The sequence below is a fragment of the Centrocercus urophasianus genome, unplaced genomic scaffold, assembly GCF_019232065.1.
Source record: "Centrocercus urophasianus isolate 14NV4802_14NV808 unplaced genomic scaffold, USGS_Curo_1.0 seq_10, whole genome shotgun sequence".
NCBI classification, from domain to species: Eukaryota; Metazoa; Chordata; class Aves; order Galliformes; family Phasianidae; genus Centrocercus; species Centrocercus urophasianus.
In genome coordinates, this window is record NW_024884142.1 from 284311 (window position 1) to 308458 (window position 24148).

The 24148-nt window shown below is 43.6% G+C and overlaps 1 protein-coding gene across 15 annotated transcripts in view; it reads left to right on the plus strand.

Annotated features, from left to right (window-relative positions):
* DTNB (dystrobrevin beta) overlaps positions 1-24148 on the plus strand; it is a 141129-nt gene that overhangs the window by 10895 nt on the left and 106086 nt on the right. For all 15 annotated transcript variants that reach the window (XM_042809495.1, XM_042809504.1, XM_042809486.1 and 12 more), the window contains 5 exons: positions 3811-3891; positions 5638-5851; positions 9600-9685; positions 18257-18411; positions 23007-23112. In XM_042809495.1, coding sequence (XP_042665429.1) covers positions 3811-3891; positions 5638-5851; positions 9600-9685; positions 18257-18411; positions 23007-23112 — 642 coding nt within the window. The remainder of the gene's footprint in view (positions 1-3810; positions 3892-5637; positions 5852-9599; positions 9686-18256; positions 18412-23006; positions 23113-24148) is intronic.

Sequence of the window (24148 nt, forward strand, 5' to 3'; positions counted from 1 at the left end):
TAAAGAATGACACATGGCCTTTTAAAAAGATGTGAGCAGTTAGAAATGAAAGATTGTGTGTGTGTGTGTTTGTGTGTGTTTGCATGTCTTCGTGTTGCTTTACTTTCCTACTGAAACACAGGACTGAATGAAACTCCTTGCGTTAGGCCGGCACATCCTATAATCCAGAATTTAGGTTGGTGAATGCCTTTCTTAAACAGATAATATACCTGTGCTAATGTTTTGCTGGAGGATTTCCAGAGCATCATTCTGAGTGTGGTTATAAGCATCTTGTCATTTCAAGAACGGTTTCGTTCCTGGCCAATTTATAACTGCTCCCTTTCATGCGAGAGCTGTCTGGGTTGTATTCCTCCCTGCCCTCCAGCTTGGTTTATGTCTGAGGTTATAGTGAGATCCCTTTCTGTGTGCTCAGCACGTGGCACAAGCCAACACCTGCACTCTCCAGCCTACACACCTCATCTCTTTCTGTGCCTCTGCTCTGCTTAAGCAAAGGTGGTTGCACTGGCACATGAAATCCCAAATTGAATCTCATTTGGATCTTGTGAAATGACAGTAGTGCTTCTCCATTAGAAGAGCTTTGTCTGATACATCAGAGTACTACACGTGTCTTGTATCTCCAGTAATCACCTGGTGATCATTTGGTGCAGCTAGGTTTCTACAGGTAACTGGCATCTCATCAGTAACTGTGTGCAGCCATACAGTTTCTCTTCAGTGTCAATTTGATGAAGATTCTCAGAGTCACTTAATTCCTGCTTTGGTGCTCTAATTACCTTGCATGTTGGTGATACCTTTAAAGCTACTTTAGCAAAAGATTTCTTCTGAAGCACGCATGTTTGATTATAGTGTTGTCTTCAAAGAGATCTGCTGGCAGTGTTTGAATCTGCCACCCAAGGCAAGGGGAGCAGGAATCTACTTGCTTGTTTTTAGTTTTGGCTAAATTGCTAAAAAATACTTGCAATTCCTCTAATTATCTAACAGAATAGATAATTCTTCCATCATCTGTTTATAGAAGGTGTTCTGTTGGGTTTTGCAGCTGTGGTTCATGGTGGTTTTTTTTCAGTGGAAGTACTGTTGTGTGGACTCCTTGAGCTGCTTTTCTCTCTAAGGCACTCTTAACATGTTGGTTGGCAGATTGGAGGTGTTCATCTGTCTCGAGAAAGACAGCATGTTTCATTGTGAAGATGAATGCAGAGGTGTTCTTTCCAGGAGATCTTCATTCACGGATGTTCACTGGCATTTAGAGGATTCCTCTTAGGAGGCAGAAGTAGATTTTATGACTTTCATCCACACTGAACACACCACCTGAGGGTGTGTTTGTAGATTTTGTATTATTTGTGGAGCTAGCAAGAAATCTGTGTAAGCTGTTCTAATTTCCTGACCTGCAGAATATATAAAGTCATAGAATCATTCAGGTTGGAGAAGACCTCTAAGATCACCCAGTCCAACCCCAGCCCACCCCACCATGCCCGCTGCCAACATCCCTCACTGCCACATCTCCATGTTCCTTGAACACCTCCAGGGACGCTGACCCCACCACCTCCCTGAGCAATTGTTTGAGTTGGAAGGGACCTTTAAAGGCCGTTTGTTCCAACTCCCCTGCAGTGAACAGGGACACTTACGGCTTGATTGGGTGCTAAGAGCCCCGTTATAGAATGGCCTGGGTTGCAAAGGCCCACAGTGCTCATCCAGTTCCAACCCCCTGCTGTGTGCAGGGTCACCAACCAGCAGCCCAGGCTGCCCAGAGCCACATCCAGCCTGGCCTTGAATGCCTGCAGGGATGGGGCATCCACAGCCTCCTTGGGCAACCTGTTGCAGTGCTTCACCACGCTTAACATAAGAAAAGCTTTTTCCCTGTATCGATGCAAAATATCTTCTCTTTTAACTGGGAACCATTTCTCATTGTCTATCACAAGGGACCCTGCTAAAGAGGTCTAAAAATGAAGTGCAGTGGCTGGTCCTTGGCTAGCCATACAAAAGGTTCTGATTGACAAAGTTTGAGAAGACTTATCATCTGTTCGAGTTGTTTTTCATGTGATGGAAGGTAGACCTAAGCACTGTAATGGAGAATTTTGAAAGAATATTGCCTAAAAAGCACAGAATGAGTTATTTTAGTCCAGCCTTGGATCTGAATACTTCAGCTTACATTATTTGTCCAGCTCATAAATCATTGAAGGGCTTGGATTGGAAGGGACTTCAAGGATCACCTAGTTCCAACCTCCTGCCACAGGTAGGGTTGCCAACTGCTAAATCAGATACTTAATCTGAGATAAGTTTTCTAAAGATGGTACTGAGAAATAACATAGGAATGCTTGCTGTACCACACTGCCCAGCAGAATGCTGCCCAGGTTGGCTCATCTGGTGCCACTCCTGGGTGAGCTTTGGGGAGCTTCTCATTGGAGCCGAGGTCATTGCTCTCACTGCTCTTAGGAAGTGCTTTTCACCTCATGTTCTCTGGTTTCAAGACAGCCTACAGGTCTGTGTGAGTCTTAGCAAGTGACGGCGTTATATTTGCAAATCTCTTACAAAACACCCAAAAGACAAAAAGACCAAACCGATCTGCCCGTCTCCTGTACTGATCAAATAAGGTGGCTTTTGAAATTTGCAGTTGTGAGTTGGTGAGCGTGGACTCAAAGGTTTGCAGATTGGTTTCTGAATTCAGAATGCTGCAGGAGGAAAAAAAGTTATCACCTTTGAGCATGACCCCGATACAGCAGCGACGTGCCTTCTTCAGGAGGATGTGGGTTTGTTGCTTTTGGGGTTGTTTTTTGGTGCGTGTGCTTTTTTAGAGGTCTGCATTCTTTGAGTCAGTTTTCCCTGTTCCTCAGTCCGGTCTTCATGGAGGCAGTGACATTGCAGAAGCCTGAAAGATTGCACAGATGTTACTTTTGTGCACTCCTGTGAGAACATGGGAGGTGCAGGATCCATGTGCACCCACTGCTGTGCAGCCAGATTGTTCACACTCCTCCTTAGAACTCCATTGACTACAGGGCGTACACTGATTACAGCCACAAGTGCTGTTGAAATGTGAGCCAGTTAAGACATTTCTGTTTATGATTAATGAAATTTGCAAGGCCTGGACCAGTTGTTGGCTTCTTCCAGATCTGAAATGATCGATACCGGACTTAAGAGCGGTGTCATTTGCCATCCCCACATCATTTATCATCTCATCTGATCAGCCCAGGAGATGCTCAGATCTGTTTGGCCTTTGGCAGAGGATTAATACAAGTTTCAGGGATTGCCCAGGTTTGTGATGTTCAAAGTAATTGCAGTGCTGGCAGGAGCTGGTGGATGTGGTGCAGATGAGTGACAGATAACAGCGTTTACATGATGTGGGATTGGTTGAAGGTACAATAAAAGTTTTAAGCATCTTGAAGTGGGAGATGTTGGTGAGGTTGGGCTTCTCTCCTCTGTACTTTTTCTTCTGCTTTTTACCTGGTGTAGATCTGCTTGGGAGAAGGAAAGCGTGCTCCTGGGGGGGGAATGGTGGGGGTAGCAATGCAGACTGTGGTAGGAGCATCACTCTCCTTTTTTTCTGTCTTTTGTGCACCCACCACCCAACAGCAGCGAGCTCCTCTTTGTGCCCACTTGCAACTCAATCCAATTCTTGTTTCCATTTTGGGATTTCAGAGTTCTCATGTCAGTCTGACGCTTCCATCAGTCTGTAATACACTGCTCCCATTTCCTCATCTTGGTCACTGTCCCATAACAGGGATGATGTGTGAAGAACCAGTCAGCATCACTTGTAAAGTAAACAAATAAGCTGAGTGTCGTAGGGGCAAGAAAAAACACAAACTTCTTTTTTATTCACAGGAGCCCAGAACTTTGATGTCATCAGACTTTCAACGTATCGGACAGCCTGCAAGCTGCGCTTTGTGCAGAAGCGATGTAACCGTAAGTTGTAATCACTCTTTGTCAATTTCTCATGCAAATATTCTACCCATGTGAATTTTAAATATAGCAGGAATGATCAACAATAATAAACAATACTTAAAATTAGGGATCATTAAAGAGGCAGTGATTTTTGACCGGTGTTTATAGTGTCTTCAGTTTTAGTTTCTAATGCTTAAAGGAAAACCTGAAGTACCTGGGCCAGACTGACATACTTCAGTGCAGCCAGCCCCGGACTGTTTTGTCTCCTTTCCACCATGGTGGAACAGAAGCCAGCAGACAGCTGGATGCAGCTGTGAGCTTGGTGATGATCACCAGCACAGAGGTGTCTGCATTTCGCAGAATCACAGAATTGCAGGGGTTGGAAGGGACCTCCAGAGATCATTGAGTCCAACCCCCCTGCCAAAGCAGGTTCCCTACAGCAGGTCACACAGGTAGGCATCCAGGCAGGTCTTGAACATCTCCAGAGAAGGAGACTCCACCACCTCCCTGGGCAGCCTGTTCCAGTGGAACCACCATCATGGCGTATATATAGCAACCACAGGGAGCACTTGAAGTTTATGCCATGCTACTCACTGTATGTTTTCTTATTCTCTTCCATTGCCTTCCATGTTAAATAGTTCACCAAAGTAAGGATGAACCCAAGGGTTCTGTTTCCTTTATTAAACTGGACCAAACAAAATGCTTGGTAGACTATTGGAGCAGCTGCCTCCTACCAGTGATGAATCTGGTGTGGGAGAGAACAGGAGAGCAGCTGAGGAGTTCTGCAGATGTTTGCAGATGCAAACTGCAGCTCCACACATTCTTCATGCCTTAGGAAAAGTGGTATGCTTTTCCTAAATGAAAAACACTAACCATGCTTTTGAATTAAAAAGGTCTCTTAATCAGTAGCAAGGTATCAAGATCTGCTAATTATAGTGCCATACACACTTGGGGCCTAACTCACTGGTGCCGTACATATGCCTTGAGTAACCTTTCATTTCCATATATGCATAAACCAGAGTGCTCTTGTGATCTTTGTCTGCACCAGGCGGTGATCCAGGGTGTGTGTTTGGTGTGAATTGGTGGTTTGGACCAATGGATTCCTGCTGGTCCTCAGATGTCTTACCCACTGCCCTGCATGCTTTTCAAACACTGAAACATTGTCAAACATTGTTTGATGCGGTTCTACAGATCACTTAGTGTGGTTATGGCACACTTTCACTGCGTTGTTAACAGTTAGATACCTGAACAGCTACAGTGGGATAATTTAGGGACAGTTTGGAGTTCAAGACGTATGTTTATGAAGTATTTTTCTCTTGGCACCAGCTGGAAGCAGTCACAGTTTAACTGGAACATCAAGTTCCTTTCCTAGCACTGAGCTTTTAGTTAGTACAGGGATGTTCAACATTACAAACTGGTTACTGTAGTGGATGTTGAATGTGGCTGATGTCTTTCTCAGAAGAAAATACATAATTTGGCTACAGCACTAGGTGATGGTGGAGGAGCACGTTTCTCCTTTATGTGGCTTTGCTCTCCTTTGAGGGGCAGAATAAAAGGCCCATGTGGACTCAGGGCACTGCTGTTGCTTTCGAGTATCTGGTGTGAGCTCAGTATGAGTATCAAGACTCTGTTTCTCACTTTGAAGATGAGTAAGTAGTGGTTGACTCTAAAATAAAAGCTAGTGTCATATTCGGATGTAATGCCTTAGATGTAAGATTGTGTGCATTACAGAATAGAAGTTAATTTTTTTTTCCCCTTTATTTTTAGTTCATCTTGTTGATATCTGGAATATGATTGAAGCCTTCCGAGATAATGGCCTTAACACTTTGGATCATAACACAGAGATCAACGTGTCTCGACTAGAAACAATCATTTCATCCATCTACTACCAGCTCAACAAACGCCTTCCTTCTACTCACCAAATCAGCGTAGAGCAATCCATCAGCCTTCTCCTCAACTTCATGATAGCAGCGTATGACAGGCTAGTAACTCTTCTAGCTGTACTCCTAAACTGCTTTTCTCTTTCAGTTAGGTGAATGCTGCCAGCAACTGCATGAGTCTCTGGCAAAGTGTCTGCATGCTGTTTCTCATTTTGTGGAATTGTGTGTTGCACAAACACTTAATATCATGGTAGTGCCTGCAGAGATTTACAGATCTACACTGCCGCAGCAGCAAAGCTTTTTGTTAAAAATTGCTTTCTTGAGAAAGGTGAGCGAGTGCCTTCTGGAAATTGCAGCCTGCTGTGAGATGCGTGTCTGAACTGAAGTGTTCTGCAGGCTGTGATAGGACATAATGTTAAACTCGTGATGCTGTAGCAATGTTTTAAAAAGTGAAAGGTTTTTTTGTTGACTCTTGATCAACGAGACCGTTTTACAAGGCTGCCTTGTTTCAACGTTCAGCTCGGGTCGTATTATAACACACTGTGACCACATAAAGTCTAATTCTCATTTGTTGACTGGGAGAAGTTTGTTTTCCTGTTCAGAGTACTGCCAGGCACTCCCTTGGGTCCAGCTTTTGTAAGTTTCCCTCACAGCCTCTTTCATCAGGGGTTAATCTGCTGATCTCAAGTAAAGTTACCTCTGGGTTCTCTGAGTAGTAAATGGAAATCTTTCTCTGTTGTTAATGAGTTCTTTTTTCTTATCTTTCTCACAGTCAGTTGTTATCTGTTTTGTTTCTTCTGCTTTTGCCTTCTATCTGAGCAGCAGAAAACTGCCTGTGGCCAGGATGTTGACACAGAGATGAAGGAGTTTTACCTACAGCAACCGGGACCACTATGCCAAATAGTTGTTGTGCCTGTAATGTCCAAGTTTTAATCATTCTTAATTCCTCTTCTTAAGGTCACCAAAGAGCAGCCAGAATTATCCTCCCCAAAGGTCCAGAACAATCCCAGTCTCACTCAGGACAGTTAAAAACAGTGCAGAGCTCATAGTAGCAATACTGCTATGACATCAGAATCAAACCTTTATATTTTTCTGTTTAGTGTGATATGATATTGATTGTGAGAGTTGTTGTAAAGGGTAACCGATGAGTTTCCTTATTCTGAGTCAGGTCACACTAGAAAATGTAGAATTTAAAATAGAAGTGGTTATGTTCTGGAGGTCTGGCTCAAAAGTTTGAGGCTTTAGTTAGAGATGTTTGTCTCCCTCTGCCCTAAACCTGCAAATTCCACCTCTTGTCTGCAGCAAAGCAGCCTGCTTGCTCCCAGCACAACACAGCAGTTTCTGTTGAGCTTCCTCTATCTGTCACATGGTGTTGAGAGAGAAGCTGTGATGCTGCACTGTGTTGTGCCACGGGAAAGCCAAGAATGAGAGGAGAGCTAGGCTCACAGTCAGCTCATCCCTGAGACTTGTAGAACAGCACTGGTTGTGGTGCACAACTGGTGGTTCATACAGTGTACAGTCAGTGTACAGTAGTGAGTTGGGAGGAGGAGTAGCTGTGTTATGATATTCTTTGCTGCTCTCTCCCATGAAGCTCTGCCTGTGGGTGTTTGGCAGTGGTGGTGGCTCATTCCAGAGCCTGTTTTTCTTGGTAGCCTTCTCCAGCTTTCTGAAATCCCTGACCCCCGATTGGTACCACACAGCGATGGTCCATTCTTTCTGATTTCACCTTTTCTAGAAATGCATTTGATTTAGCAACAGGTTTAGTTGCTTCAACTTCCTTGTTTGTTTTCATATTGTAATAGCAGCACGCAGTAAGGAGGAGGGAGAGGATGACCAGCAGTCATGTGAGGAGATGAGCTGGCAAGCAGCGTGATCAGGAAAGACCCTATAGTTGGCAAAGCTGGAAGGAGCTCTCGGAGTATTGGGAAGTGCCCACAGAGCAGCACTATGAGGAAAGCTGTGATGGCTTTTTTGGGAAATTGATATGACCTGGTCTGGTATTAAACGTGGAGGCTGGCAGCCCTGTCTGTGGCAGGGCGGTTTGGAGCTTGATGATCCTTGAGGTCTCTTCCAACCCAAGCCATTCTATGGTTCTATAACTGAGTGTCTTTGTGAACTAACCACCTTATATTGCATACAGAATGGGGAATAAGAAGGAGGAGTTGCAGGTCTGAAATCATAGAATAGCCCGTGTTTGAATGGACCCCCAACGATCATAGAGTCCAACTCCTGGCTCTGCACAGGATCACCCAAACCCTATGGCTGAGAGCAGTGTCCAAGCACTCCTTGAGCACTCCTTGAGTAGTACTGCCTTTGCCCTGCTGGTCACACTCTGTGCAATGCACCCCAGAGCCCCATTGGTCTTCTTGGCCATTGGGGCATGCATCTGGCTCCTGGTCAACTTTTGGTCAACTGTTGGCCTACTGTTGGTCAACCAGAACACCGCTGGCCTTTGTGGCCACAAGGGCGCGCTGCTGGCTCATGATCACCTTATTGGCCATCAGCACATCCAGGTCCTTCTCTGTCCGCAGGCTCCATCTGTTTTAAACAAGTCCCACAGACTTATTCCTATCCTTCAAACTCATGAGTGTTACAGAAGTTTCAAAATCGTACCGAAAGTTCTGTTCTTTTTCCTTTTGGTAGGGAATTCAGCAGATGGAGTCACGTGGGACCAAAAATCAATGTAGATGTTGGCAATTTGCTTAACTACACCTCTGTACCAGATTGCAGGGGGAGGATTTTTTAATTTTATTTTCTTGATTAATAAACAGAATGTCAGCAGAAGCAGACCTATATCTGAAGGCACCGTGAGATATCTTTCAAGGATGAGATTGTACCATGTGAGGAGACATGGATGGTTCCAGTCACTTGTTCTTTCTTTCAATTAATTAAAAAATAATTCAGAGCCGAGAGAAGAATGGCTGTAAGAGAGCAAATGGAAAGAAAGGTTGAGACTCTGCTTTAAAGAAGCTTGAAATGGTTATTGAGATTTGCTGAGACAAGCAGAGACCAAGGTTTGAAGAGAATGGATCTTTTCAGACTTCAGATTTCAGATGCAGTAAAGTCTTTCTTGTAGGGTTTTGGGTGTTGTTATTTCTGTGGTTTGGTGGTTTGGCATAGCAGGAGTGCCAACTTTTTCCTTTGAGGAAACTAAAAGACAGAAATGAAGTAGGATAACTGCTATCTTTACTGTTTTGTTAACTTTATAGCCTTTATACAGCTTAAAATAAAAATTTTGTCACTATTTTGGTGCCGCGAGGCAGAATTACTTTCAGTGGTTTTACTCCTTCCTAGCATTTTCCAAGTACTGGTCCTCCAGTATGGCAAAGTGAAGGTTCTCTGTATTCTATCTTTATTGCTATGGAAGCTCATCCAGAAATTGGGAATCAGGGAGGCACAGTGTGTGCCTTTGACCAGGCTGGTGCAACTGGAATCTGTTGCCAGTATTTACTGCAGTGTGTTTCACTCAGCCTGTCTTGGCCTGGTGACTTGCTTCCACCTAATTTCATCCTCTTCTGGTAACAGGGGTAACACACCTTGCTGTTTCTGCATACCACTGTGTGCTCAGTGTGCTTTCTCGTGCTTTCCACGTGGGCAGGTTCATTTTCTCTTGCTGATGTTAGACAACAATTCTCCATACATGCCGTCAGTTTAAACTGTAATAAAAGACTGCTCATGTTATTCCTGTTCTGTGTGGTATATTCAGGATATTAGCACTGGTATAATGTTACAGCAAGTAGCTGTGCTCGATCTGAGTTGTTAACAGTTATGTATTCCCTATCTACAACCTCAGTGTTTGTGTTCCTTCTCACTCTACAGCAATTACTCACCATGTACTTTTTTCCACAGCGAGGGCCATGGGAAGCTGACGGTGTTTTCAGTGAAAGCAATGTTAGCAACAATGTGTGGTGGCAAAATACTGGACAAACTAAGATGTAAGTATTTCCAATCAAAATCACAACAGTTTTTGTCCTTTTTTTTAATTTTGTTGGTGTGGTGAATGGGCAGCGTTGTCACATTCATGGTTTTTTTGTAACACATGCCATCTGCTGGTCACACAACAAACGTACCGAGTGTGTTATGAACAGCTTTTCTGAGTCCATGTGTTTATTTTAAAATCTTTGGCACTTACATGTAATTCTTCCATCCTTCTCAGTGGCAAGCCATAGTGTGGTTTATGGGATTTTCTTTCCTTTTCTGGCCTGAAAAGATTGGGAGCAGGTCTTACTGCTAGTGCCAGATTTTGCTGTTCTGATGTCATTGGTTTTCGTCTCCCCCCTAAATTCCCTTTATGAAAGTTATTTGGTGATAATTAATTCCTTCTGACCTCTGTGATTATTATTCACCCCAAATAATTCTTTTCACTTTTCCACAGCATTAAACTTCTAAAACGTATTTTCTTTCAAAATGATACAAAATGCCAGTGTGATCTATTAAACTACACAAACTTGGATCCCATTACCTCAGGGTTTTAAGAGGTTACAATAGATAAACAGTTTGGTATAAACCTGGTACAGAAAAGGGGATCTATTTTTGTGCATAAGTAGGACCACACCGAAACATGTCAAGCAAATGGTAAAAAGTGACCTTTTAAAAGGGCAGTTAACCATGGAATTAGATGGTAAAGGAATTGATGCTTTCAAACAAAGCCCAGACACCATCCTGGAGGTTATGCTAGGCTACCAAGTGCTGAGTCAGAAGTGGCTGATTAAGATGTCTTCACCTGAAAGACACCTTATTTAATCGTCCTGCTTCACAAATGTGTCTTAAAACTTGCTAGTTGTGCATTTCATGTTCTCTTCTCCACCCCAGCTTTTTTCCTAGCATACAGAACTTTCTTTTTCTTTTTGCTAATCATGTTGAGTCCTATTTCCTTTAATATGGTAATTTTCTTTATGAAAATTCTTAACTGAGGTTCAGCTGAGGTTGTAGGAAGGGTTTTTGACTACTCTCACTGAATGCTGCTTTTTTATATTCTGGTTGTCGTGTCTTTCCTTCTTTCTTGCACTTTATCAGCTGCCTTCCAATTTGTATTGTACTGCTGGAATCTGTCCTCCAGTATCTGCACTCCCTGTTTTCTCTATGCACTATCTGCACAGAATCATAGACTGGCCTGTGTTGCAAAGGCCCACAGTGCTCATCCAGTTCCAACCCCCTGCTGTGTGCAGGTCACCAACCAGCAGCCCAGGCTGCCCAGAGCCACATCCAGCCTGGCCTTGAATGCCTGCAGGGATGGGGCATCCACAGCCTCCTTGGGCAACCTGTTCCAGTGGTTTGAGCAAACACGGTTGGATAATTCCATGGTTGGATATGGAGCTTTGTTTTCCAGAGAGCATGTGACATTTGACATGTGTTCTGGGAAGCAGCATTTCTGCCTTTTTAAATTCAGCTTTAAACTCAGTTTCTTTCCTTATCCTTCTTGGTATATCACTAAAGCTGTTTCCACCATGATTTTGGCTGCTTTTGATGGTGATGGCAGTACTAACTGTTGACCATTTGAAATCTCTGTAAAATGCTATCAGCCAACTGTGAGAAATGAATTTCTTTTATCCAGGAATTCAGAAAGAGGAGCAGAGCAAACCTGCGCGGGAAGGAATAGTTTTCGTTTCAACCAGGCAGTTCTCTAATGGGTTGATTGGTGGACTAATGGGTTGGTGGTTGGACTAGGTGATCTTAGTAATTTTTTTCTACCTTAGTGATGCTGTGATTTTAAAATCAGGCCGTTGGCTTTTCAGACATGATAATGGGTCAACTTTTTTTGTGGAAGACGAGAGAAACTCAGAAGGGTGTGATGCAGGATAGCATGATCTTGTAAAGTTTCTTATGGAAGGAGAAAGGAAGTATTACTGCTACTGGAAAAAGATGAGTAGAGCTAGAATGCAAATCATAGTGTAGCTGAATTACTGTTGGTTACTTTTGTGAAAAACTTCTGAGGACCAAGGGAGGAGGTAAAAGAAAATGTACTGAAGTTTAGAAAGGGCCATATGGAGAACTCTGTCTCTGTCTCTGTCTCTCTCTCTTCTTTCTTGTTGCGAAAGACCTTAAAGATCATCAAGTCCAATTGCAACCTAACCATACTACCCTAACTAACAACCCTCTGCTAAATCATGACCCGAAACACATCCAGGGATGTGACTCAACCACCTCCCTGGGCAGCCTATTGCAGTGCTTAACAGCCCTTTCTGTAAAGAAGTGTTTCCTGATATCCAGCCTAAACCTTCCAGCACAACTTGAGGCCATTTCCCCTCGTCCAGTCATCTGTCACCAGTGAGAAGACCAACCCTGCTTTCACTGTAAGCACCTTTCACCTGTAGGCCTGATGCACTTCAGGGCAAACTGGTAGTAATGAAGAATAGAATTAGTTGATTAATGGGTAAATAATTTCTTGGGCAGGGAGGAGGAATGGCTTTTGGAAGCAATGTCTTACAAAACTGTAGGAGTTCCTTAAAGTAGGGCAAAAAAAGTAGAAAAATGCAAAGGATTTCTGACCAACACAGAATTCTTGAGTTTCTAAGAGGGCTTCAAGTATCTTATCAAACAGATAAAAACATTAAAGTCTGAAAGGGATGAAGGGAAGATCTTTTCTATGTGTAAGACATTAGCTGAAGGGAGCCCAAAAAAGAGCAGTAAAAAGGTGGATGAATAATGCTGGACTTGAGCTGTTTTTAACGTGTCATAAATGATCTGGAAAAATAGAATGGAAGATGGCAGTCTTTTATAAAGTAGATTGGTGTAGTAAAAGCCAAAATAGACTGTGAAGAGTTGTAGCATCATCTGGCAGTGCTGAGTAACTGTGAATGAAATGGTAGCTGAAATTCAGTGTGAATTTATGTGCAGTGGTGTGTGCTGGAGGAGTGAGGTGTCATCCTAATGTCAGGCACAGAAAGGTGAGCTCAGGAAGTTGTTAGTGCTAAGACAGATCTTGGAGTTTCTCCTGGAAGATTGATGCTCTATCTAGTAGTAGTTAAAGTAGTGAAGTGTTGTGACCAAGAGGGAAGGACATAAAGAACAAAACAGGAAGACTAAGGCATTGCATAAGTCCATGGAATGTTTGTGCTTAGTATGAGCGCTGCTGTGGTACCTTGCACTCACTCTGCCTTTTCAGATCTGCTTTATCTTCCTGAGAAGAACAGCAGTCACCAAAGTCAGAACAAACTTTCTGTACAAGGAACAACTAGATGTAGAGCAGGAATCTTCAACCTGGATGGAAAGCAAAATGGTGGTGAAGGGACAGCGTTGTGTAAAATCATGAACAGCGTGTTTGTGCTGAATAGAAAACAGCTGCTCCGTTCCCCCTCCGAGACGAGGACTGAAGGCACTAAGTGAGCAGGCTGCCAGCTCAGCTGGACCGTGAGGCTTTGTGGAAATCCAGGAAGCTGTAAATATTTCTTTTTCTCATCTCAGAATTTGAGTTACAGTCACTTGGTCTCTGTACTTGCAGATACTTGCAGGCTTGCTTTCTTTCTTTCTTTTTGTTTTTTTTTTTTTCTAGACTGCACAGTATCTGACAGTACATATGAATGGAGTTGTTCAATGATGCCACTTTGCTTTCAGTGGGAAAGATTATTTCCAGTGGCTGACACTCCTTGTGAAGGAGTTGCTTTACATGAAGTGCAAGGAAGGAGTTATAAGCTCAGCCTGTTGCTATGGGCTTAGCTTTTAGCATCACATTTTTTAAGCTAGAGAAATACCATATAAATATGATGAAGTCTGTGGATTTGAGTGACCTCATTTTGGCATTCAAGCAGATCCATAGTGAAGTAATTAGTGTTTCCTTCCATGTCCTTTCTGCGAGTAAATTGCAAACAGAACCTGACTTCAAACAAATTCCAACCTTGCTCATTTTAAGGGCCTGTATCCCAGTAGGATCAAAATGGACCCATGGAACAGGAGGACCAGAGAGCACCCACACGGACAGCACTGTGACCTGGGTTTGTTCCCTTCTCTGGATGACCATGATGAAGGCCTGTTAGTGGATATACCTGTGCCATATGGATGCCTGCAGTGAATGGCCATAGTCTATCCTGTGTCTGTTCTCTTACATTCTCTGGTGCACAGTCTGCACCAGCCAGACTTATGGCCTCTCCAATGCCAAGTTCTCAAATGCAAATCACTACATCTTCCTCAAAAAGCACCTTCCTCTGTGTCCTTCACAGCCTCCTTGTAGGTTTTGGGATACTGTTATTATGTCTTCCCAATATTTCAGTCTTTTTCAAAGTGAACAAGTGCTGTTTCCTCAGCCTGTCCTCACAGGATAAGTGCTCCAACCTGCTGGGCATCCTTGTAGCCCTCTACACTTCAGTATGTCCTTCACCTTCTGTGGTTCTCAGATATTCTGTGATTCTGTTGGTCTCAAAGCTGGACACAATGCCTGGAGGAGGTGTAACAAGTTTTGAGGGGTGGAAAAGAATCACTCCCCTCAATAGAGGGTGAGTTCCTGCTCATGCAGCTCAAGATGCTGTTGACCTTCCTTGCTGCTGTGCCATGCTGCTGGCTCATCTTCAACTTGGGACCCCAAATTTCCCAAGGACATTTCCTGCAGATCTGTGCCAGCCAGCCAGTCCCCAGCCAGCATCACATGCATTTTGGAATGTGCATTTGTCCTTTTTTTGTTTCATACAGTTCCTTTTGACCCATTCCTTCAGCTTGCCTGGGTCTCACTGGATGGCAGCCCTTGCTTGTGGGGCTATCGTAGAATTTCATGGAATCAATAAGGTTGGAAAAGGCCTCTAAAATCACCAAGTCCATCCCTAACCCACCTCCAGCACACTCCATGACCATGTCCCTCAGTGCCACATCTCTGTGATTCTTGAATGCTTCTGGAGATGGTGACTCCACCACCTGCCTGGGCAGCCTGTTCCAAAGCTTGACCTTTCTTTCAGAGAATGATTTTTTTCTAATATCCCAACTGAACTTCCCCTGCTGCAACTTGAGGCCATCACCTCTCATCCCATCACTGTTATCGGGGAGCAGAGGCCAACTCCCACCTCACCACAACCTCCTGTCAGGAGCTACAGAGAGCAGTGAGGTCTCCCCTGAGCCTCCTCTGCTCCAGGCTGACCCATCCCAGCTCCCTCAGCCACTCCTCATGACTCTTGTGTTCCAGACCCTTCACAGCTTCACTTGCCTTTCTGTGGATGTGTTCCAGTGCCTCACTGTCATTCTCATAGCAAGGAGCCCAAAACTGAGCACAGTACTTGAGGAGTGGTCTCACCAGAGCTGAGTACAGAGGGACAGTCAGCTCCCTGTGCTGCTGACTGCATTATTTCTGACACAAGCCAGGATGCCCTTAGTCTTTATGGCCACTTGGGCACCTGGAGCTCTCCAGCTTTGTACCTGCAAACCTGAGGACAGTGTACCCTGCTCTTCACTAGCGGAGATGTTGAGCAGGACAGAGCCCAGCACCAGTCCCCTTCTTGTTTATACCAGTCCCCTTGTTCTTGGCCCCCATGCAGCGTGACCCATTACCTACTGTCCTCTAAGACCAATCATCCAACTTGCTCCTTCCCCACCTGTTTTTTCACCCCTTCAGACTGTGACGTCCCACTTTGAATGCTAGAAGAGCAAGCTGTGCTGGTCAGATGGGATTTCTCCTTAGCAGATCCCTACCAACTGCTCCAGTCAAATTTGGGTGCTCAGAAATGTGCTCCAAAAGAATTTTCTCCATTATTTTCCCAGGATCCAAACTGGGGCTGACTGGCTTGTATTTCCTAGGTTTGCTCTTTTTGCTTGATTATGTATTTTAGATTAAGACCAGGGAAAATCCCCTAAGAAGCAAAAATTAATTTGTGTCTGTTACGGATTTATTTTCTTGGCTTTTAAACTAGTATTCATTAGTTTTTAAGAAATGTTATTCAAATTTGTACAATTAAATTTGTCAACTTTGAGGGAATCGAGGCACAGGAAAGTCTCCCAATCCACTCCTTAAAAAAGGAGGGTGCCAGGGGTTTTGGTCTGTTTGGTTTTTTTCCTTTGTTTTTAACTCATGCAGGGAAGTGGTTGGGTCTTCAGCTGGAACTGTAAAGCATCAGGCAGGTGCCCAGTAGAAAATGCAGGCTAATGCAGGATTCTGGCAAAGATACAATCAGTTGAATGAAGGCTCTCAATGGAAATACTGGAAAGTTTTATTTGATGATCAGAGGGCTGGAGCAGCTCTCCTGTGAGGAAAAGCTGAGGGAACTGGGCTTGTTTAGCTTGGAGAAGAGAAGGCTCCAGGGAGACCTCATGGTGGCCTTCCAGCACTTGAAGGGAGCGTAGAAACAGGAGGGGGAACGGCTGTTTGTGAGGGTGGATGGTGATGGGACAAGGGGGAATGGTTTTAAACTGAGACAGGGGAGGTTTAGGTTGGATCTTAGGAGGAAGTTTTTCCCCCAGAGGGTGGTGAGGCAGTGGAACAGGTTGCCCAAGGAGGCTGTGGATGCCCCATCCCTGCAGGCATTCAAGGCCAGGCTGGATGTGGCTCTGGGCAGCCTGGGCTGCTGGTTGGTGACCTGCACACAGCAGGGGGTTGGGACTGGATGAGCACTGTGGGCCTTTGCAACCCAGGCCATTCTGTGATTCTGTGATATGATAGGAGCTTTGTTCACAGTGCTCATCAAGTTCTACTCCATTTTACATTGGTATGTTTGGGTTTGAGCAGTTTTTTTTTTGTGTTCATTTTTTATTTTCTCTAGTAAAAAAAAAAAGGCACAGAAACATGTTTATAGTCTGGTTGCACTGAACTGAATCTTAGATGAGAATTAAAGTATAATACCTTATCATAGGGAAACTTAATTAGCACATACGTGATGTGACCTTAAGGTGGGATCTTGAGAAATTACACTGTTAGCTCCTGTTTAGCTTGAGGTTTTCTCTTTTCAGGTAACTTAGTGCCCTTTGGAAGGGAAGATGACTATTTAATTAAATCCTATGAATCTTTATCTTTTCCAATTTCAACCTCTAATTTCCCCTGTGAAAGTTTCCCCACGTAGATGACTTCAACTTCATTTTGACTACAAAACCACTTGGGTTTCTTTTAATTTATTCTTGATCTAGCTTGTTCATTTTTATCTCATTTTTCATTTCTTTCATAGCTTTAATTACCTTCTCCTTAAAATCGTTTAAATCCTGCATGCTGATGAAATTAGATTAATAGATTGTATTTACCCAAATGATTCTTGTACTTTTTTTAAATACAAGTACTGTCGTGATGCAATCATGTTCTACCAGTCCCTCCTTAATAGACTGATTATTGGACCAAGTTCATGTGCCGGTTCTGGGGCGAATCTGATATTCAGCATTTTAGGATTGTGAAGGTTTTGCTCTCTAATTAGTTCCAGTTATTTCCATCACTTCTCTTCCATGTTAAATTTTCCACTGAAATTTGATTTTTCTGCTTGGATGAGTTCTTTAAAATATAGCATTCTTTCATCACTTAGCTTCTCCCTTTCTTGTTTCTTTTTTTTTTCTTCTTCTTTTTCCAGTCCTTATTTCTTATATGCCTTGTAAGACTGTTTAGCAAGGACTTCAGACCTTCCCATCAAGCCTGTACATTTTGCCTGATACAAACCCCAGGCAGACCTCCAAGATCCCCAAGCCCAACCCCAACCCATCCCACATGCCTGCTGACCACCTCCCTCAGTGCCACATCTCCAAATCACATCTCCAGGGATGGTGATTCCATCACTTCCCAGGGCAGCCTATCCCAATACTTGGCCACTCTTCAGAGAGAAGACTTTTCCTAGTATCCAGTCCTCAGCTCAAGCACTGTAGACTTCTTCATGAGCTCATTAAACTGAGCTTACTTTCTGTCAGCGCATCCTTTTTGATGTTTAGTTACTTACGGTGTCTTAGGTAGCCTCATAGATGATTCAGAGGCTGCTTAGTGAAGCATTCTGGTATCTGTCTTGTCTTCAAACATTTTAGGTCTTACTAATATTAGAGAAGTCTTTCTTTATAGTGTAACCTGACTGCAGTCATAGCAGAGACCAAGCTTTACTGTTCAAGAATGTGTATTTTCCAGAGAGATTTTGCCCCCCGGACAGTTCTGCTGTATCTGGGTGCAGCAGTCATAGCACCTCCCATGACATCATTTTCTTCCAACCCTCTCTGTCCATCTTTTCCTATATTTTTACTTTTGCTGAGACACAGAGCTCTGGGTTAGCAGCGTGGGATGGGTGGGCAGAGGGGCTGGAGAGGCTAAGAAATCATAGAATTAAGGTTGGAACAGACAGCTATGATCACCACGTCCAGCCACCAACCCATCCCATCCTGCCCCCTACCCATGTCCCTCAGTGCCTCGATGTCTTTATTCTCATTGCTTTTTGATATGGGATAGAGGGGTTTGTGTCACAGCACATTGAAACGTAATTCGTAAATTCTATCTTGATATCAACTAAAAAGAAATTGTGTTTAGAATTAAACAACAGGAGTAGTGCTTTGGAGCTTAAATGAACTGAAATTATTAGGCTTTTCTTTTCTGTAGCAAGCGTGTATTTACCCAAATGTTTTATTGTATTTTCTTACAGATATTTTCTCTCAAATATCAGATTCAAATGGACTGATGATATTTTCCAAGTTTGATCAGTTTTTGAAAGAAGTCCTAAAACTTCCAACTGCTGTGTTTGAGGGACCTTCTTTTGGATACACAGAGCATTCTGTACGGACGTGCTTCCCACAGCAAGTAAGAGTTTAATTCAGTAAGAGTAAGAGTAGTAGTAAGTAAGAGTATTATTTTGAACAAATCAGTTGTTAGTTGGCTTAGTCTGCACACAATAAATGCATTTTGTGTAATTTTTGGAATAGATATTGCAGCAGCTTCTGCAGTATCAATGTTTCTGTTATGATTTGATTGTTCTGAGAAATTGCTTTTAATTTGAGATGTACAATAGCATAATTAAGCCTTAATTCTACTATAGGCATAAGCCTAGATAAAGCTAGACCTAAACTTAAATGTTTCGTCTCTGATTGTGACTATATTCTAAACATTTCTCAAAGTGTTCAGATTTAGAATTTGTAGTCACTTTTTGCTGAATTTATGTTGATCAGGAGATCATATATTTGAAATAGAACACAAAAGGAAAGGAAACGACAAGAACTCCTGCTCACCTGTAAGTTGCTGAGGACAGAGAATTGTCTCACAGCTGATGTTTCTGTCGGTAATTGCTGAGGCATTTATGGATAATCCCTCATTCTCAACATACCACCCTTTTTCTCAGGCTGTGCAAGCCACTCCTGCGTGTAGGGATACTGCATTTAAGGGGCAAACCATGGACTCATTTGAGAGTTACCAAGTCATACATCAGATTCTAAGCTGTAAATGCTCTGTCTGCAAAGAGAGATGCGAGACTTGCCTGACATTTGTCATGGTTGCTACCCAACCAACCTAGTGTCCTTTTATGATGACATAACTGTATCAGTGGACAAGGGAAGAGCCACTGACGTTGTCTATCTGGACTTCAGTGAGGGCACTGGCACAGTCCCCACAAAATCCTGCTATCCAAAAGGGAAAGATATGAATTTGATGGGTAGACTGTTCAACGGATGAGGAACTGGCTGTGAGATCGTTCCCAGAGAGCAGTGGTCAATGGCTCCACATCCAGATAGAGATGAGTGATGAGTGGTGCCCCTCGGGGGTCAGTACTGGGACTGGTGCTCTTTGATGTCCTCATCAATGACATCAACAGTGGGATTTTGTGCATCCTCAGCAGTTTATGGATGACACCAAGCTGTGGGGTGCAGCTGACAAACCCAAGGGACAGGATGCTGCCCCTCTGCTCTGTGCTGTGAGGCCTCACCTGCAGCACTGCATCCAGGTGTGGAGTCCTCAGTACAGGAGAGACATGGAGCTGTTGGAGTGCATCTTCACGTTATCTTCTGCAACCTTCCTCAGGCAGGGTGATTACATGGGAACTGTTTATTGAAAGTGATTCGTAGCTGATGTTAACAGTTTATCTGGATGCTGAAATCATTTGGGAGACTGAATGGTTACAGTGGGCACAGTTACAATAATGTAAATCCATGCATTATTGAGCTTAGGGCCAGAAGCACTGCCCTGTGTTACTTAAACCCCACAGGGTCACAGATGGAGTAATTCAGTCTTGCTGTCCACAGGGAATAGATTTTATTGGGACACTTCAGCAAGAGCTGCATTCTTTACAATGGTTTCCAAATTCATATAGAGCTTCCAGCCATGATTTACTAGTCAAGGCCAAATGGGTGCTGTCACAGATAGGAGATCATGTCATACTTTCCTTCAAGCTTCTGTTCACCTGGCTGTGACGCCTGTGTTTCTCATAAGGATACTGTATTACCCATTTCAGAAAACACCAAGGTAGCAAATGCTGGGAGGTGTTTGACCCTCCTGACTGGCTGTGCTGTGAAAATTTGAACTTTCAGTTTGTGTTCTTTGGGTTGGGTCCCTACTGACAGGTGATCTGATTGTGTTGCATCACAAATGCTGGGTGAGTGAGGCTTTTGTGTTTGCTTCATGGTAAGGCTCTGAGCCCAGCTCCAAAAAAGCCACTTTTGGGTCTCCTTCCCCGCATTCTAGCTTCAGGAGCAGCAGGCTGCTGCTTGCTGCATTGCCAGGAATGCTTGCAGTGGCATCAAAACTGTGTGCTTTTGTTAAGTTGGTGCTTGCAGCATTTCCCACCTGTATCAGTGCAAAAATCCAGAGCCTGAGCCCTTGCTGCCCTCCGGTGAACTGCAGAGAAGTCGCTGCTCCAACAGGGGCTGGAATGTTTAATTTGAGGGCTTGAGGGAAAAATTTCCAACAGAAAAGCTGTCCTGTTACATTTTGATTCTAATGTGAGTTGTGCGTATTGTACACAGAGATCTTTGTCACCAGAACCCATTTATTTATGACTCGGAGCAACCACAGGAGGAAGAACCCACAGCTCCTGTGAGATACGAGGTTTCTGACTTCAACAAAAAGTAACATACTTCTTACCTTGTAACTGCCTTGGTACTCAGCTCTGTCTGGCTTTCCCTCCTCCTCACAACCCTTATGGCCACAATGAAGTCTCTTGTTGCAAGTTCATATGGCATTCAGCTGTGTGGTACCAATGTGAGACCTACAGGTCTTACTAAAGGCACCTGGATAACACTCCTAGTGATTTTTGAATTTGGAGTCAGCCCCAAAATAACATGACAGTAGGACATGTAGGACAGCAGGTCCCTTCCAAGTTAAACTATTCTGTTGTGTTTTCCTGCCGTTGTGATAACTCCCAAACTTATTTTTCAGCTTAGTTGGGTTGCAGTGACCCAGAACGTTGACATGCATTCTGGATGTCTTATCTCTGGATTTGCTCAAGGCCAGGCTGGATGAGGCCCTGGGCAGCCTGATCTGGTGGCTGGCAACCATCCCATGGCAGGGGTTGGTGCTGGGGGGACTTTCAAGTCCCTTCCAACCCAAGCCATCCTATCATTCTATGTCTCTGTGATTTTTTCAACCCAACCATTCTATGGTTCTGTGATCTTTAAAGACCCTTCTGCCCCAACCATTCTATGAAGATTCTACTGTTTTCCGTATTGGAAGCAATGTATCAAAACCAAAGTGCCACCATGGCTGTCTTGGCATGGCCCAGGTGCTGCATGCCCTTGTTCAGCTCTGGCAAAGAATTACAGCCAGAAAATGTTTCATGTGCTGTCATGTATGAAACAGGGTGAGAGATGGGAGTCAGGTGGAACGGGACCCTTAGAGGAGTACATGTGTAATGCTATACAGTCATGGAATCATCGAATCATAGAATGGCTTGGGTTGGAAGGGACCCTTAAGCCCATCTGGTTTCAACACCTGCCATGGGCTGGTTAGCACTCATCAGGTCAGGTTGCCCAAGGCCCCATTTAACCTGAGCACCTCCTCTACCCATACAAGATGTCTAATGCACCGCTTGCACATTGGGCAGTGATGGTATTCAACACTGTGAGCACTGAGGTTCCCCGGGAAAGTGGTGGAGTCACCATACCTGGAGGTGTTCCAGAACTGTGGGGATGTGGCACTGAGGGATGTGGTTGGTGGGCTGGGGCTGGACCAGGTGATCTTAGGGGTCTTTTCCAACCTGGATGATTCTGTGACTCGTTTTTTCTATCGTTCCTTGTTGTGTGAACAGGGCATTGGGTTTTCAGACGCTGCAAGCTGTGAACAGTTCATAGAATAGAATCACAGAATGCTTTGGGTGGGAAGAGATCTTAAAGCCCATCCAGTTCCAACCCCCTGCCATTGGTAAGGTTGTGAACCATGAAATCGGTTCAGGGTCATCCATCGCGGCCTTGAGCACCTTCAGGGATGGACATCTCCTATCAGAGGGCTTCCTTCAGCACTGGTAGTGTGCTTCTCAGAAGCACTGAGATGTGGATTTGTTGAAAGGTGCTGGGTTTCTTCACTTCCACAGCAAGGAGGAGGCAGGTTGGTGGAGCAGGGCTGTGAGAATCCCAGCCTGGTTTTTCCTCCAGCTCTGCTTGCCCTGCCCTTTGGATGCTCTTTGAGGTAGCACTGCCACAGGGTAAGGTGAGGAAAAAGTGGTCATCTGCTTAGGAGACATTCCTAATCTTCCAGCTGCCTGCATGCAAAAGCCAGTATATTCTCATGTTATATCCACAGCCACTCTCAACTGGTTTTGTTACCAATTGTCTCCATCTGTTTGTATTTGCAGCAGAAATTTTCTCTTGCTCAATTGAATTTGAAACCTTAGAAAATACTACTCTTAAAGCATGACTTCCTTCTAACGATTTCATTTCAATTTCATTATCAGCGATAATACATTTTCTAAACCTTAGTGCAGTTCTCCCCTTGCCTCTTGTTCTGTATTTCTTTAAAGTAATTTACTGTGTGGATGCTGTATGAATATTAGTTGTAATTACCTTTTTTTTTTTTACGTCTGCTTTTTTTAGTGCTGCCTGTATGCTTGAAATACCTTTTCCTACACTGTTAAATAACCTCCTCACATTTTTTGTATCCCTCTTGAAGTACAATCCAGCAGCTAATCCAGGCTGACTTGTCCTCCATTTCTTGGGATTTTCTAATCATCTGTGAATCTTTAATTTTTGTGTGACGATGCTGTGTCTGTACTGATACCCTCTCTGTGGTGGTGCTGTTTGCTCAGTGTAGGTTGAAGCTCCCTGAACAAAATGTCTGCTTTATCATTATAGCATTTCCTATATTGGTAAACAGAAGCTGAATAGTAGTGAAATGTTAAAGCTGAAGTTATTTTTGGTACTGAAATTTTGAAATGAAATGGACAATTGTCTTAAGCTGTGTTTCTTTTTCCTTTGCAGAAAAAGATCATGCTGAACATGTTTTTAGACACATTGATGGCTGATCCACCTCCTCAGTGCCTTGTGTGGCTGCCTCTCATGCACAGACTTGCCCATGTTGAAAATGGTAAATAGAATATTTTGTTCAAAACCCCGTGAGCAGGGCTGTATGCTGATCAAATATGTTGATATGCTGTCCTTTCTTAGTGAATGCGTTCCCACTGTAACTGTCCAGGCCCCAATGCACTTAGGCTTTAGGATTCTGTTGGAGTGACACATGTTCAGCACTTCTAGGAGGAAAATGGATGATTGATGGAACCAACAACAACGTCAATTGGTTGTTAGTATTTAAGTTAAGGTTCTAGCATTGTTAGTAGCAAAAGACAAAAAAAAAAAAGAGAAAAATGGCATTCTCTCAATGCTCACATTTATTCTGAAACTTTTAAAGCAAATCTTCACTTGAATGATGCCTCAACATATGCTTTCAAGTGTGAACTTCCAAAGATGTTGGTACAGTTCAAATGTCTTGAGCAGCGTTTGAGCACGAGTCATAGAATCACAGAACGTCGTGGCCCATGAGGATCATCGAGTGCAGCTCCATCTGGTCACTTCATTCACTCACTACAAATGCTGAGTTCCTCTCACTTCCAGACCTCTTCTAAAATTCCTGTTATTACCGCTAACAGAATCTGTTTAAGGAGCAATAAGAGATGGAAAAACTGAATGTCATCTTCTGTTTCCTTCACCACACAGTAAAATCCTCTGAACATTCTTCAACATCTCTGCCCTACCAGGTGTTACCTCTTCTTCAGCTTAGTGTGCTTATAAGCATCTCAGGGTGTAGATTTCTTCCTTTTAGGACATGGATGAAGTCCCTCTTGTCCTTGCCCAGGCAAAGCTTTAAAACTCCAGCAGTCTGTGTGTCTCTAGCAAAGTGTCCAGGATTTATTCCATTCTCTGCTTCCTGATGTCTGTGAAGTGGTTCAGTATTGCTGTGACTTTGATATGCTCTTTTGTGGTGTTTGTTTTATTGTCTTTTCTTGAGCCTCTTGCAAAGCATATCTGGTTGTGTTTGTAATCTGCGTTTGTACAGCACTGAATAAGAGCAGAGCTGCAATGCTCAATGGGCTTTTTCTTGTTTATTGCAGCAGAAGAGATGGTTA